This window comes from Myxine glutinosa, chromosome 7 (genome assembly GCF_964187855.1).
Source record: "Myxine glutinosa chromosome 7, kmMyxGlut1.1, whole genome shotgun sequence".
Taxonomy (NCBI): domain Eukaryota; kingdom Metazoa; phylum Chordata; class Myxini; order Myxiniformes; family Myxinidae; genus Myxine; species Myxine glutinosa.
In genome coordinates this window covers 15,515,129-15,531,693 of record NC_136267.1, presented here as the reverse complement: position 1 = coordinate 15,531,693, position 16,565 = coordinate 15,515,129, and the positions used below count along the sequence as shown (strand labels likewise).

General features: G+C 47.4%; 1 protein-coding gene and 1 long non-coding RNA gene across 2 annotated transcripts in view; one reads left to right on the top strand and one right to left on the bottom strand.

The window, feature by feature from the left end:
- The window catches only part of LOC137430988 (uncharacterized), a 12,749-nt gene extending 9,181 nt beyond the window's left edge, over window positions 1–3,568 (bottom strand). Inside the window, exon 1 of the long non-coding RNA XR_010985170.2 lies at window positions 3,366–3,568. This is a non-coding gene — a long non-coding RNA (uncharacterized LOC137430988). The remainder of the gene's footprint in view (window positions 1–3,365) is intronic.
- Window positions 3,569–4,135: 567 nt separating this feature from the next.
- Window positions 4,136–16,565, top strand: part of LOC137430987 (A disintegrin and metalloproteinase with thrombospondin motifs 15) — a 49,464-nt gene continuing 37,034 nt past the window's right edge. Inside the window, exons 1-2 of the mRNA XM_068121807.2 lie at window positions 4,136–5,379; window positions 15,710–15,842. Coding sequence (XP_067977908.2) covers window positions 4,321–5,379; window positions 15,710–15,842 — 1,192 coding nt within the window. The 5' untranslated portion in view covers window positions 4,136–4,320. The remainder of the gene's footprint in view (window positions 5,380–15,709; window positions 15,843–16,565) is intronic.

Genomic DNA, 16,565 nt, shown 5'->3' with positions numbered 1-16,565 from the left:
AAGGTATGAAGCCAGTCTGGTATGCTGTAGGTAACAAGGTAGCATGCAAAGGTATGAAGCCAGTCTGGTATGCTGTAGGTAACAAGGTAGTATGCAAAGGTATGAGCCGGTATGCTGTAGGTAACAAGGTAGCATGGAAAGGTATGGAGCCGGTCTGGTATGCTGTAGGTAACAAGGTAGCATGGAAAGGTATGAAGCCAGTCTTGTATGCTGTAGGTAACAAGGTGGTATGAAAAGGTATGGAGCATCTGAGAGGTTATTTATGTATATGAGGAAAAGGTATGGGCATTCGATGCGGTGCTGGGGTACTCCAGCCTACTCTGGAAGAGGAGAGGATTCCATTGATAGCAACACATTGACTGTGTGACCTGAGGAGGAGATAAAGCTAGGTATAAAGTTGGTCTGGTATGCTGTAGGTAACAAGGTAGTATGCAAAGGTATGAAGCCAGTCTGGTATGCTGTAGGTAACAAGGTAGTATGGAAAGTATGAAGCCAGTCTGGTATGCTGGAAGGTAACAAGGTAGTATGGAAAGGTATGAAGCCGGTCTGGTATGCTGTAGGTAACAAGGTAGTATGGAAAGGTATGGAGCCGGTATGCTGCAGGTAACAAGGTAGCATGGAAAGGTATGAAGCCAGTCTGGTATGCTGTAGGTAACAAGGTAGTATGGAAAGGTATGGAGCCGGTATGCTGCAGGTAACAAGGTAGCATGGAAAGGTATGAAGCCAGTCTGGTATGCTGTAGGTAACAAGGTAGCATGCAAAGGTATGAAGCCGGTATGGTATGCTGTAGGTAACAAGGTAGTATGCAAAGGTATGGAGCTGGTATGCTGTAGGTAACAAGGTAGCATGGAAAGGTATGGAGCCGGTCTGGTATGCTGTAGGTAACAAGGTAGCATGGAAAGGTATGAAGCCAGTCTGGTATGCTGTAGGTAACAAGGTAGTATGCAAAGGTATGGAGCCGGTATGCTGTAGGTAACAAGTTACCATGGAAAGGTATGGAGCCGGTCTGGTATGCTGTAGGTAACAAGGTAGCATGGAAAGGTATGAAGCCGGTCTGGTATGCTGTAGGTAACAAGGTAGTATGGAAAGGTATGAAGCCGGTCTGGTATGCTGTAGGTAACAAGGTAGTATGGAAATGTATGAAGCCGGTCTGGTATGCTGTAGGTAACAAGGTAGTATGGAAAGGTATGAAGCCGGTGTGGTATGCTGTAGGTAACAAGGTAGTATGGAAAGATATGAAGCCAGTCTGGTATGCTGTAGGTAACAAGGTAGCATGCAAAAGTATGAAGCCAGTCTGGTATGCTGTCGGTAACAAGGTAGTATGGAAAGGTATGAAGCCAGTCTGGTATGCTGTCGGTAACAAGGTAGTATGGAAAGGTATGACGCCAGTCTGGTATGCTGTAGGTAACAAGGTAGTATGCAAAGGTATGAAGCCAGTCTGGTATGCTGGAGGTAACAAGGTAGTATGGAAAGGTATGAAGCCAGTCTGGTATGCTGTAGGTAACAAGGTGGTATGGAAAGGTATGGAGCCGGTCTGCTGGAGGGAACAAGGTGGTATGCAAAGGTATGGAGCCGGTCTGCTGTAGGTAACAAGGTGGTATGCAAAGGTATGGAGCCAGTCTGCTGTAGATAACAAGGTGGTATGCAAAGGTATGGAGCCGGTCTGCCGTAGGTAACAAGGTGGAATGCAAAGGTATGGAGCCGGTCTGCTGTAGGTAACAAGGTGGTATGCAAAGGTATGGAGCCAGTCTGCTGTAGGTAACAAGGTGGTATGCAAAGGTATGGAGCTGGTCTGCTGTAGGAACAAGGTGGTATGCAAAGGTATGGAGCCGGTCTGCTGTAGGTAACAAGGTGGTATGCAAAGGTATAGAGCCGGTCTGCTGTAGGTAACAAGGTGGTATGCAATGGTATGGAGCCGGTCTGCTGTAGGTAACAAGGTGGTATGCAAAGGTATGGAGCCGGTCTGCTGTAGGTAACAAGGTGGTATGCAAGGAAGAATACCAGAATGTGTCAAATGCCCCAGATATATCCAAGGAGATGGTCCTGCATGACATACTGTTTGAGATTCAGGCCTTTTGACCATTGTTGAGAGAGACCAGCAACAGGATGTCCAGAGTTGAGTGAGTAGGACAGAATCCAAACCGATCGTCAGAGATTATGTTTTTTCCAAAAGAGGAATGCTGATGTCGTGTCGGCACAAATAATGGATTCAACTACTTTACTTGTACTCGGGGGATGTTAAAGATTCCAAGGTATCCTTTGAAGAGCAGGCGAGTTATCAGCAACCTGGACAAATTACCTATTCCTGCTCTAACCTACTGAGGTTGTTGCATCAGTGGCACATCCGCACCTTCAGCCAATAATGCCACTTGGAGACATGTGCTGCGTAGTCTGTAATTGGTAAGATCTGTGCAGGTGAGTGATGGTTGCTAACTTCCTTGCACCTTGCAGACAGGAGGTGGTGAAAGAAGGAATGACTGAATATGTAAGATAGAAGGGGAGCAAGAATGGCGGAGCAGGATTTCAGAACATGGGCACCGATGCCATCTGGGCCTCTCACTAATGACGTGGTGAATCACACGTAGTCAATCGGGCAGTGGACACCAGGGGTTGGTGCTGTGGACAGCATGATGGTTGGGATTGTGTACACAATGTTGGAGGCAGACACCGAGTTGAAATATCCTGTCTCGTCAGCAGTAGAGTCTGAAGTGAGAGACAGGATGTACCAGAGACAGACATGACAGGTGCCACCCTGACTCGGCGGAAGGAAACTGGTTGGAGAGATTTGCAAGATGGTGTTTTCTGGCATCCTTAGGATGGACACACCTGTTGTGAACCTTACGGATTGAACTAAAGTTACCTGCAGTCAGGTTCGTTTTCCATGTTGAGAAAGCAAGTCGCTCAACTGCGACCACCTGATCTCCGCAGGATTCCATGTACCAGGGCCTAGACTCCCAGAGGATGGATCGCATATCCGGATGGGATAAGCCGGTGCTTGAGAGGAAGTAGGCTTTTGTGAAAGTATTCCCAGGTGGAATGAATATCAGATGCGGTGGAGATGAAAACCCAACCCTTTTAGGAGAGGGTGGTTTACAGTTTGCTTCATAAACCGACATCCTCCCAGGATACAGATGCTCAACGGCCCTTTTTTTTTAAAATCGTGGGATTTGAAAATTTCCACAGAAAGTCCAAGTAATTGGATAGCCAGCTTTACACCTGCATGGACTATTTGGGATTGTAAGCTTTTGGTGTTTTCAGCACGGTTTGTTTCTGTCATAATGGACATTATTTGGCAAAGATCGAGGAATGTTTGTTAAAAACAACTGATCTCTTATTTACATTCAAGGATTATGGGAATTTCTTACCTGTGAGCCCATGGCTCATTGCATTCCATTCAATCTCAATGATTGGGACGTTGACATCTGGAAAGGTATCGATGGAAACTTTGTCGAATCCACGTGACTTTCAAAATGTGCCTTGTTGGGTTCCTTGTGACCCCTCCGTCCCATGCCATGAATCTCTCATCCCATCACTTCCACTCTCCAACCAGCCCGTTCACTCTTTACACAACCACCAGCCCATTATTCCTAACCTGTTACTGCACAGGTGTGCACCTTCCTCTCTCACACCTCTGAAACTCTCCACTCCCTACTAACTGAAAAACTTACGGATTGCTCACTCTTTCATCCATCGCTCCCCAAGCTCCAAATTTTCCAGATTTGATCTACTTTCCCCTCCCTGCTCCCCTCCCCCCTCCTCAGCCCCACCCTCTCCAACCTACAACCTTCACCTTCTTACCCTTCCCGTGCCTCATTGCACCTTCGCTTCCCCTCTCACCATACAGTCGCTTTTTCTTTTCCTGCTGATGAAGCAATTGAGGTTGAATCATCGCTGTCCGGAAATGGTGTCCATATGAACTAGGGAAGACCCAAAGTGACCGACCATTGCACACCTCCCCTTTTTGCCGCTGGTCTATATAATAATGCCCTCTGGAGACCTCTCTCACTATGGTGCATCTCTTCCAGTACCTTACTTCTCCCTCCGCTACATCGTCCTGCACTCCCATTGCCCCTCCCCATCTCCAGCAACCTCCCCCTCTCTCCTTCATTCCCCGCTTCCTCCGGGGCCAAAAGCCAGACGCGCTGCGAACGGAGCCGGAGACGAAGCGAAGAGCAATTCGCGACATGTGGGAGATGTAGAGAAAGACTGAGACCGACCGAGGACCACATATTGGAAACCAATAAAGTTACAAACCGAGGAGGAGGAAGAAGAAGAAAAAGAAGAGTGTGAGGAAGACTATGTCTCGGTAAAGATTGTCCCATGAGATTGTCCCATACAGAGCCACAGTTTGCTGAACTCCGACTTGAGTTGCAAATCCAACTTCCAATAGAGCGCTCGTTCCAGCTGCAGGTCCACCAGGGAGGTCCACTCGAAGCCGCCACCTCAGGCTCCAGCTCAAGCAGCATGCGTCGACTCCTCATGGCGGCTCTGTGCTTCCTCACAACGACCACTGCACGGGTCAGACACAAGGAGTTCACCAATCCAGAGCTCAGCACCAACGTCAGACACAATGGACAACTCGGAGCCGTGTCGGTGTCCATTGGAGCGTTTGGACGACGTTTCTCACTGGAGCTTCAACCAGACGACGAATTTCTTGCCCCGGGGTATTCAGAGAGCCGGTTGGGGGTTCCTCCTGACCCTAGTGCCTACAGCTCGGACCCGCTGCGGTCGTGTTTCTACTCGGGATCGGTCGACGGAGATCAAGAGTCCACTGCGGCGCTGAGCATCTGCGGTGGACTCATGGGGTCCTTCTGGGTTCATGGTCAAGAGTACTTCATAAGCCCGAGAGTTCAGCCTAAAGTTAAGATCCCAGTGGTGCACGACCCTCGATGGGTCCGCGAAGGAAGGGTCGTGCTTGAGCAACACGTGCTCGAGACCCGTGAACGCCGTGACCCGGGAAGAGAAGCTCAACCCGTGTGGGCGTCTCGTTGTGGGGTCAACACCTCGACGGCCGAAAACATCCAAGGGTGGACTCGCCCGCTCAGACGCGTCAAGCGCTTCGCGTCCAAAGCCCGCTTTGTGGAGACCCTCGTCGTGGCGGACGAATCCATGGTGAGACACCACGGCAATGACCTCGAGCACTACTTGCTCACTCTCATGGGGATCGCAGCGAGGCTCTACCGACACCCGAGCCTCCAGAACGCCGTCCGCCTCGTCGTAGTCCGTTTACTCATCCTCGGGGTCAAGGACAAAGGACCCAAAGTGTCGAGCAACGCGGCGCTCACTCTGCGGACATTCTGCTCTTGGCAAAAGCGCTTGAATCGCGCCGCGGACAAGCACATCGAGCACTTCGACACGGCCGTGCTGTTCACCAAGAAGGTGGGGTCGAGGTTCGCTCAGTCGTTCCACTCGGTCTCCCTGCCCTCCTCTTCCTCCCTCCTGCGCACATTTTCCACTCTCCCTCGCTCGCGTTCAGATTCCCAAGGAAGAATGGCGCACAGCTGAAGCTTTATAGCCATTATTAGATGGGAATATATAAACGGTATGTTCGGATGGTAGGCTACGTGTTGCTTATTGTTGGTGTGAGGCGGTATTTATATCCATCCCTGTAATGTTCGGTATGTGCCATTACGTATATCACGTGTGGTATACCAGCTGGTGTGTGTAAACCACTGTACAGTACAGGTCCTGCTCCTGCAGGGCTTTTTCCATAACGTGTGGTGGTGGGTGGTAGGTGGTGTGGTAGATGGTGGCGTTGTAGATGTTGGTGTGGTAGGTGGCGTGGTAGGCGGTTTCGTGGTGGTGTGGTAGGTGGTTTGTGGTGGTGTGGTGGTGTCATAGTGGGGTAATAGGTGATGTGGTAGATGGTGTGATGGTGGTGTCATAGTGGTGTGGTAGGTGGCGTGGTAGGTGGAGTCGTAGGTGTTGTAGTAGGTGGTATCATGGTGATGTGGTAGGTGGTGTCGTGGTGGTGTGGTAGATGGTTTGGTAAGGTCACATGTCTTTCAATCCTGACAAATCTCACTCTCTTACTATGTCTCTCCGAAAAGATCGACTGGACAACCCTCCCATCTACTTTCTCAACAATCCTCTCCAAGAAGTTCTGTCACTCAAGCTTTTGGGTCTCACTATCTGCCATGATCTTTATTGGGAAAACCACATTTCCAAGCTGGCCTCCAAAGCCAGTCGCCGACTGGGCATCCTCCGTCGTGCGAAGTCCTTCCTCGGCACACCTGAGCTCCTCACCACATACAAGGCTTTCATCCGCAGCTCAATGGAATACTGTTCTCCCCTATGGGCTGGTGCTCCTGCCTCACACCTGGCTCGGCTTCACGCTGTTGAATCCAAAGCTTTCAAAATCATTGGAATCTCCCGCGATGAAGCTATCTCTGAGGGCCTTTCACTCACTCACCGCAGGCAGGTAGGTGGCCTTTCTGTCTTCTACCGACTCCTCTCCGGCCTTGCTCCCCCAGCTCTCTCTGTGCTCTGTCCCCCAAATATTCCTACAGGTCGCACAAGATCTGCCAGCAACCCTCTGATGGTTAAACTGCCGAAATCTCGGCTCTCTGCTCACCTTCACTCTTTCATTCCTCTTTTCTCCCGCCTGTGGAACAAACTCCCACACTCCCTTCAATCCCTCTCCTCCCTCCAGGTCTTTAAAACAGCTGTTCACCACCATCTCTTATCTTCCCCCATCCATAACCTTGATCTTTTCTACCCCCACTAATTCACCCCAGACCCACCTTGTTTGAAATTCCAACTTCTTTCCTGGAAATCCTGGCAGTGTCCATATGTTTATACCTCTCCCACCCCCCCCCCCCTTCACATGCCTCCCCCCCCAAAGCCCTCTCCCTCCCACAGAGCTCTCGATGTCTCCATGTGTCTCGGTCCCTGCTCTCAAATGTTGTGTTTGTGTCCTTCCCCCTCTCTCCCCATCTTGTCTACCGCTCCCGATGTTATTTGTTTTATGTGTCTGTTTATCTTTCTGTGTGATTAATGTTCGCTCTTTCACGAGCCTCGATCTTGTGTACAAAAAAAAAAAAAAAAAAAAAAAAAAAAGTGGCGTGGTAGGTGGTGTCGTATGTGGTGTCGTAGTGGTGTGGTAGGTGGAGTGGTAGGTGGTCATGGTAGATGGTGGTGTGGTAGATGGTATCGTGGTGGTGTGGTAGATGGTATCGTGGTGGTGTGGTAGATGGTATCGTGGTGGTGTGGTAGATGGTATCGTGGCGATGTGTTGGGTGGTGTGGTAGGTGGCATGGTAGGTGGCGTGGTAGGTGGTGTGGTAGGTGGAGTGGTAGGCGATGTGGTAGGTGGTGTCGTGGTGATGTGGTAGATGGTGTCGTGGTAGATGTTGGTGTGGTAGGTGTGGTAGGTGGTGTGGTAGATGGTGTGGTAGATGGTGTGGTAGATGGTGTGGTAGATGGTGTGGTAGGTGGTGGGGTAGATGGTGTGGTAGATGGTGTCGTGGTGGTGTGGCGGATAGTGTGGTAGGTGGTATGGTAGATGGTGTCGTGGTGGTGTGGCGGATAGTGTGGTAGATGGCGTGGTAGGTGGTGTGGTAGATGGTGTCGTGGTAGATGTTGGTGTGGTAGGTGGCGTGGTAAGTGGTGTGGTAGATGGTGTGGTAGGTGGTGTGGTAGATGGTGTGGTAGGTGGTGTGGTAGATGGTGTCGTGGTGGTGTGGCGGATAGTGTGGTAGATGGCGTGGTAGGTGGTATGGTAGACATTATGATGTTTTTGTAGTAAATAACTGTGCGTTACCAGGACCTTAACACCCTTTCTGTAATTGCATTAATAAATCGTCCGAATACACTCGATCCAGACAGTGAGCTTCTCGGGCGGGAAAGTCTTTCCCCCGAACGACGCACACGGTTCCGTTCCCACGCGAGTGACGTCACGAAGGAGTCCCGCGGCTGAAAAGCGCACGTTGAATACAGCACATCAGGTGTTGCGTCCACGTTCCTCGAGGATGATTCACCATTAGAAACGGGTCCTGTTAAATCGCACAATGCTGTTACTATATGACGTCGCAAAGTGCGTGGATACCGTTTTACTGAAGGTCAGTACGGTATATACTGTACATATACGTACGTACTTGTCCATGATACTCGCAAGTCCCAATAAGCACCTTTAGTTGGCTATTGTGTGGAGCAGTTCACAGGTGTATAGGTGGTGTAAGGTCAGTGTCAACAACCCATTCACCTCCATCAATAACGTCACTGCTCTCCAGACTGCATTGGAATCGTTTCAATTTGGCGAGCGCAAAATTTGTTGGTCGGGATGACGTAACCTAACATTTGTCCAAGTACTGATACACGGAATGGTTTTGAAAGTGTTAAAAAGGAGATTTGTCTTCTACAATGTTCAAGTAAATAGTTAAATTGAAATAAAATAAACATTTTTAAAGGTTGAAAAAATATTTTCTCCCCAGACGTTTACCGCCGTTGATGCCAGCGTCTTTTACACCACCTTATCTAACACGATATATTAGTTATTCCTGCCTGTTCTTTGCGTCCTTTTTGACATCCTTAAAAACAGTGAGTTTCCTGTTTGGAATGATTTTAAATTTTGTTTGCCTGTTAGACAGGCAGATAGACAACATATCTCACCCCTGTCTGCGCATGCGCGATTGGGACCGATTCAGAGCCAAAGTACTGCTAAATTACAGGTTCGTTTTCCAATTTGTGTTCAAAATACAACATTCAATTTTATTTAAAATTTTCCTCAATCATTAACTGACGTTTGTGGACAGACAGACAGACAAACAAACTGATCCAATCGCTAAACCCCACTTTTCGCTTCCTGTACATGGGGTAATAACCTCAAATGCACTTTCATTGCCCTCCGTATATTGACTGATTTCACCACTGACATCATTGTTGTCTTCCTCCGGTAAGAGAGGTCATTACCCCCCATGCGCGCGAAGCGAAAAGTGGGGTTAAGTGATTGGTTCACTTTGTGTCTGACTTGACTGTTGTGTAAAATATAAGGTGATGTATAAGACGCTGCATCAACGGTGGTAAACTTCCGAATTATTTTTTCTACAACCTCTAAAACCTTTATTTTAGTTTAATTTAAGTACATATTTGAACACTGAAGAACACATATCGCCTTGTTGGCACTTTCAAAATCTTTCCGTTTAGCAGTACTTGGACAAAATGTTACGGCATTTTACGTCATCACGACCAATCAAATTTGCCGCTCACAGACCCCACGGCATTTTACGTCATCACGACTAATCAAATTTTCCCCTCGCAGACACCACGGCATTTTACGTCATCATAACCAATCAAATTTGCCACTCGCAGACCCCACGGCATTTTACGTCATCACAACCAATCAAATTTGCCGCTCGCAGACCCCACGGCATTTTACGCCATCACGACCAATCAAATTTGCCGCTCGCAGACCCCACGGCATTTTACGTTATCACGACCAATCAAATTTGCCGCTCGCAGACCCCACGGCATTTTACGTCATCACAACCAATCAAGTTTTCCGCTCGCAGACCCCACGTTATTTTACGTCATCACGACCAATCAAATTTGCCGCTCGCAGACCCCACGGCATTTTACGTCATCATGACCAATCAAATTTGCCGCTCGCAGACCCCACGGCATTTTACGTCATCACAACCAATCAAATTTGCCGCTCGCAGACCCCACGGCATTTTACGTCATCACGACAAATCAAATTTGCCGCTCGCAGACCCCACGGCATTTTATGTCATCACAACCAATCAAATTTGCCGCTCGCAGACCCCACAGCATTTTATGTCATCACAACCAATCAAATTTGCCACTCGCAGACCCCACGGCATTTTACGTCATCACAACCAATCAAATTTTCCGCTCGCAGACCCCACGGCATTTTACGTCATCACAACCAATCAAATTTTCCCCTCGCAGACCCCATGGCATTTTACGTCATCACAACCAATCAAATTTGCCGCGCGCAGACCCACGGCATTTTACGTCATCACAACCAATCAAATTTCCCGCTCGCAGATCCCACAGCATTTTACGTCATCGCAACCAATCAAATTTTCCCCTCGCAGACCCCACGGCATTTTACGTCATCACAACCAATCAAATTTGCCGCTCGCAGACCCCACAGCATTTTACGTCATCACGACCAATCAAATCTGCCGCTCACAGACCCCACTGCATTTTACGTCATCACAACCAATCAAATTTTCCGCTCGCAGACCCCACGGCATTTTACGTCATCACAACCAATCAAATTTGCCGCTCGCAGACCCCACTGCATTTTACGTCATCACAACCAATCAAATTTTCCCGTCGCAGACCCCTTGGCAATTTACGTTATCACGACTAATCAAATTTTCCCGTCGCAGACCCCACAGCATTTTACGTCATCACAACCAATCAAATTTGCCGCTCGCAGACCCCACAGCATTTTACGTCATCACAACCAATCAAATTTTCCGCTCACAGACCCCACTGCATTTTACGTCATCACAACCAATCAAATTTTCCCGTCGCAGACCCCACAGCATTTTACGTCATCACAACCAATCAAATTTTCCGCTCGCAGACCCCACGGCATTTTACGTCATCACAACCAATCAAATTTTCCCCTCGCAGACCCCACAGCATTTTACGTCATCACAACCAATCAAATTTGCCGCTCGCAGACCCCACTGCATTTTACGTCATCACAACCAACAAATTTTCCCGTCGCAGACCCCTCGGCAATTTATGTTATCACAACCAATCAAATTTTCCCCTCGCAGACCCCACAGCATTTTACGTCATCACAACCAATCAAATTTGCCGCTCGCAGACCCACAGCATTTTACATTATCACAACCAATCAAATTTGCCGCTCGCAGACCCCACGGCATTTTACGTTATCACGACCAATCAAATTTTCCGCTCGCAGACCCCACAGCATTTTACGTCATCACAACCAATCAAATTTTCCGCTCGCAGACTCCACGGCATTTTACGTCATCACAACCAATCAAATTTTCCGCTCGCAGACCCCACAGCATTTTACGTCATCACGACCAATCAAATCTGCCGCTCACAGACCCCACTGCATTTTACGTCATCACAACCAATCAAATTTTCTGCTCGCAGACCCCACGGCATTTTACGTCATCACGACTAACCAAATTTGTAGCTCACAGACCCCACGGCATTTTACGTCATCACGACCAATCAAATGTGCCGCTCACAGACCCCACGGCCTTTTACGACATCACGACTAACCAAATTTGTAGCTCACAGACCCCACGGCATTTTACGTCATCATGACCAATCAAATCTGCCGCTCACAGACCCCACGGCCTTTTACGTCATCGCGACTAACCAAATTTGTAGCTCACAGACCCCACGGCATTTTACGTCATCATGACCATTCAAATCTGCCGCTCACAGACCCCACGGCCTTTTACGTCATCACGACTAACCAAATTTGTAGCTCACAGACCCCACGGCATTTTACATCATCACGACCAATCAAATCTGCCGCTCACAGACACCACGGCATTTTACGTCATCACGACTAACCAAATTTTCCGCTCACAGACCCCACGGCCTTTTACGTCATCACGACTAACCAAATTTGTAGCTCACAGACCCCACGGCATTTATCATCATTCCAACCAATCAAATTTCTCGCTCGTAGACCCCGCCCATGTCATACCTTTTCAAATGCCGGGTAAGGTGTTCTATGAACTCTCGTATTTCACAAGTTTTTGCTGGAATTTCTTTCAAACACCATGTTAGTTCCATGTTAGTATTTCATTACAGTATTTGGGGGCATCTATTTAATACGTACACAAACATTGTGACATTTTTAAAGGCTCTCCTCATTACATGGTTCATTCGTGATCTTCCATCATCTTCCTTTATCTTCACTTTCTAAATTGTTATATTATTATTATTTTACCTACACGTGCATACGCAATATATAGACGCCCATTTTCAGTATTTTGGGATGAGCACAATTTTTTAAATAGGCGTTTCCTATGACCAGGTGGTCTGATCGACATCTTTCTTCTTCTTTATCAGACACAGTTTTACCCATGTTCTTGTGGGGTAGGCCGGGGCAAGCTTGGCCCAAGTCTTTCACGAACCGGCTGGCTAGGCCTGTCGTTCGACCGGGTCTGATCTATCTCTGATAAGTTTTATTAAAGGACTGTATCGACGTAGTAAAGGTATATCTATATGGATCTACATGGGTATAGTGAGGGGTTGCAGGTGTGCATTTATAGACAAACATGTAATTGTTGAATTTTATTTATTGTTTCTCTCTTGTAATATCCAATGTAAATTATTGTTGTAATATCCATCTCTGCCCTCTTCCTGCCACATCACTTTCTCCCCACACCTCTGTCTCTTCTTCCTTGTTCAATCGTCCTTCCTTTCAAAACCTTCCCACTCACTATGAGTACGTAATATATAGACAGTCTCACATTTCCCTTTCAATATTTATTTGTGCAAATCTCTGATATCATGTGTGCTCCATACAACACCCCAACATCAATTTGGGGAAATGATTGTGACGTATTAGGATTGTGCCTTGGGCTTGGACATTAGATTTGTACGTACTCGTCTATCTACCGTCTTTGTTACTGCAATAGGGTTTTTATAAGATTATCTCACACACAAGGGATTCAATTGCATCATGGGAAATGAAAAGGATATTATTAGAAGTTTTTTTAATTGAATCACTTAACTAGTCTTGCACAGTTCTTTTGGACAAAACAGTGATCGACATCGACCCATCGAGATCGAAAATCACTAATGTCTATCGTGCATTGTCGGTGGATGTATGGGCCGTCGACTTAGGATTGATGAGCCCGATGAAGGATAATCCGAGATTAAGAGAGTTGTGAAGATGAAGACGTCTAGGCCAAGATGGGCCCTCTCTCTAACTGGCGAGTACAAGGATGAAGTCCAAAGAATAGGCCAAGATGGGCCCTCTCTCTAACTGGCGAGTACAATGATGAAGTCCAAAGAATAAGCCAAGATGGGCCCTCTCCCCAACTGGCGTGTACAATGATGAAGTCCAAAGAATAGGCCAAGATGGGCCCTCTCCCCAACTGGCGTGTACAATGATGAAGTCCAAAGAATAGGCCAAGATGGGCCCTCTCTCCAACTGGCGAGTACAATGATGAAGTCCAAAGAATAGGCCAAGATGGGCCCTCTCCCCAACTGGCGTGTACAATGATGATGTCCAAAGAATAGGCCAAGATGGGCCCTCTGACTGGCGTGTACAATGATGAAGTCCAAAGAATAGGCCAAGATGGGCCCTCTCTCTGACTGGCGTGTACAATGATGAAGTCCAAAGAATAGGCCAAGATGGGCCCTCTCCCCAACTGGCGTGTACAATGATGATGTCCAAGACTATGAACCGGATTTAATTTGTGATCGGTGCCTTTGTATATGATCGGTGCATTTGTATATGATCGGTGCCTTTGTATATGATCGGTGCCTTTGTATATGATCGGTGCCATGCAATATCCAATTTACCATAAAAAAACACAATGTCCGTTTGTGTGTTTGTCTGTCTCCCTTCGTAAGGATATGTTTTTAAAGCCAATCTTTTAACACGAATGTCTGTTCACTACACTCTATTGTTGAGGTTAAAAGAAACTCGACTTGGTATACAAAAAACCCTACTCGTCCCTTATTTACCAACTAATTGCTCTGAAACCCCATTGCAGCCCTTCTCCTCGATGGTCCACAGGATCGCTCGGTCTTCGATTCTTCGATTTCATATCAGGGTGCCAGAGGAGAGGTGATAGAAAACTCATTGTGGAGGTGCCAATGATGTTGAGAGCTTTAGATTTCACAGAATCCAGGAGAGTCTGATGTGAAGCAGGATCACCAGGCCACAGTGGAGAGCAGTGCTGCATTGAGCTACAGACAGAGGTCTCGTAAGCTGTGAGCACTTCTGATTTTTCAAGGAATGACATGGAGCCACAAAGGATGCCCAGTCTGTGCTGATTTTGGAGGTCAGCTTTGTATCTGGACAGCCCAGAAGAGGTCATGCCCGATGGTGAGGCGTCAACGTGCAAGATACTGCATCTCTTCTATTGAGTGACCGTGAAAATAGATAGGTGGGTCAATTTGAGGATCCTTCTGGAGCAACAGGGTGAGACGGTGACATTGCGAAGATTTAAAGACATGTTCCATTTATCAGACCGGCATCAAGAAATTCTAGATCAGCCAAGAGTGACACCTGCCGTCTGCTACCGGTGTGTTAGGGTTACTGTCAACACAATAGTCATCTACAATGAGAGAGTCATCTACATAAAGGAAGAGAGAGTTTGCTAGAGCATCGGAGAGTTCATCTATGTAGACGAGGAACAAGACTGGGCTCGAAACTGCGTTGAGGAACTCCAACCTCTATTATGATAGGTGGAGAGGGTTTTATTGATGGCAACGCATTCACTACCTGAGTGGAGGAAGTCAGAAATCCAGGTGCAAGTCCGGCCCAGCATTCCGCAAGCAGAGCAAGATGCCAGACTATGTCGAATAGCCCGGATATGTCCAGGGAGACGTTGCTCGGTTACATCAAGTTCTGCATTCATTGGTTGTACTTTAACCAGTTGTTGGTTACATCACTTACATGCCAACCAACTAGTAGTGTTCTGAATAGATAATGAGGTTTTATAAATAACAATGTCATGTGTTGTGCTAAAGTTACACAGACTATTCCATCACCTCCTCTATCAAAAGGCCCACAACCTCAGGGCAAACACTATGGTTTCCTCTTCCAATAAAAACAACTGCTCTTGCACTACTTCCTGAGCGTCAGCTTAGGCCCCTCGATGAACAAGTTGACATTTTGTTATGACTTCTAATGGTTTGTAATGAAATGTCCAATGCAACTGCGGTTATACTGCTGGGACAGGAAATGCCATCCTGCAAAGAGGACGCATCCGGACTCGAACCCGCAAGATCATTCCAATCAGAAACAAGGTCATTGCCCTTTGCTCCACCCCAACAATCGCTCGGTGGATGCTGACTTGGCATACCAGTGGCCTTATCTATCCGATGGGGGTCGATGGTCTGCGCAACTCCGTGCAGTACAGAGACAAACATACAGACAGAATGTCTGATGGACCAAACTAGGCCAAAGGTGGACATTATGGACAGCCATTCACCAACATCTCAGCTCATACCCCATCCACAACCATCATCTTTTCAACCCTCATTAATCTTCCCAAAGCCCACCCCCTCACTCTTCTTCAATTTAATTCAGTTATTTCTTTTTTGTTCCATTTCTGCTTCTTCTCCAGTTTTCCATTCCACTTCTGTGATTGAGAGTTGGTGCCTGTATCCATCTTGTTCACCCCCAGTGTCTTCCTCCACTGCTCTCGTTCTTCCCCAAGTCCTTTATTCCTCCAAGTCTTCCTCTATTTTGTCCCTCTACCTGATGTTTGTGCGCTCCGCTCTCTTCTCTTTCCACTGTCCTTTTCACTCTGTTACATCCTTTTCTATTTTGTGTCCTAACCCTAACCCTAACAAAAACGTTCAAATCTCATTCACATCAAATCAAACTCCAAGTGTACTCAACAGAAATATATAATTAGACAAATAAAATCATACTATCTATGGTGCCAGTAATTCATCTTTAATTATTTAATTATCCATACTTAGAACGTTCATAGGATATAACAATAATAATAAACACCATTGACACCAATGAATGTTGCTTCCATTCCCAGGACTTGTGCGGGCCTCATACTTGCGACACGCTCGGCATGGCTGACGTGGGCACCATGTGCGATCCACGGAGAAGCTGCTCAGTTATCGAGGACGACGGACTCCCCGCGGCATACACAGCCGCCCATGAACTCGGTACGACCACCACTAACTCACATGTGGCTTCTTTCCTTGCCATCTGGTACCAATCAGACAACAGAATTGGCTCAGCAATGACCTGTTGATTCACAGCAAGCGCATTATAAACTGAACACATCCAAATAGAGCAATTTGGCATCTAACACACACATCTCGGTGTTCTAAATGACGTTCGCCATTTGTAACTACAGTGGACGGCCATCTTAATATCCCTCCATGGGAGAACGTGTCCAGGCTGGCCCTGTCCGCGCTGTCCTGGCACGCCAACGTGCCCGATGTTGTACTTTTTAACCACAACTGCGTCATAAAGGGCAAGTCTTGCATTGTTTTGATGATGAATGCAGCATTGCACCAAATCCCATCAGATGGCACAAGTGAACACAATAGGGGACAGCAGAACAGCTCAGATTGGATTGTGCTCGGCCTTAACTTTTCTGGTTTTGGTTAGGGCCGTGTTGAAGTTGCACTTGGTGTTCCGATGCGATGCCAGAAGGAGGCACTGCATCTCGGATCACACCTATGTTTTGGACGAGATATAAAGCCGGCTGTCCAGTGCGCTAACCCGATGAGAATGGCTAGCAAAGTCGACGTAGAAAAGTAGGAGGAAAAGAGGTAGACCACGTTTGAGGTGGGAGGGTTGTGTGATGAGGGATAAAGGTAAAGTGGGGTGGTTGGGGGGTGGAGAGAGTTGGCCGAGGACAGAGGGAAGTGGAGGAGTAT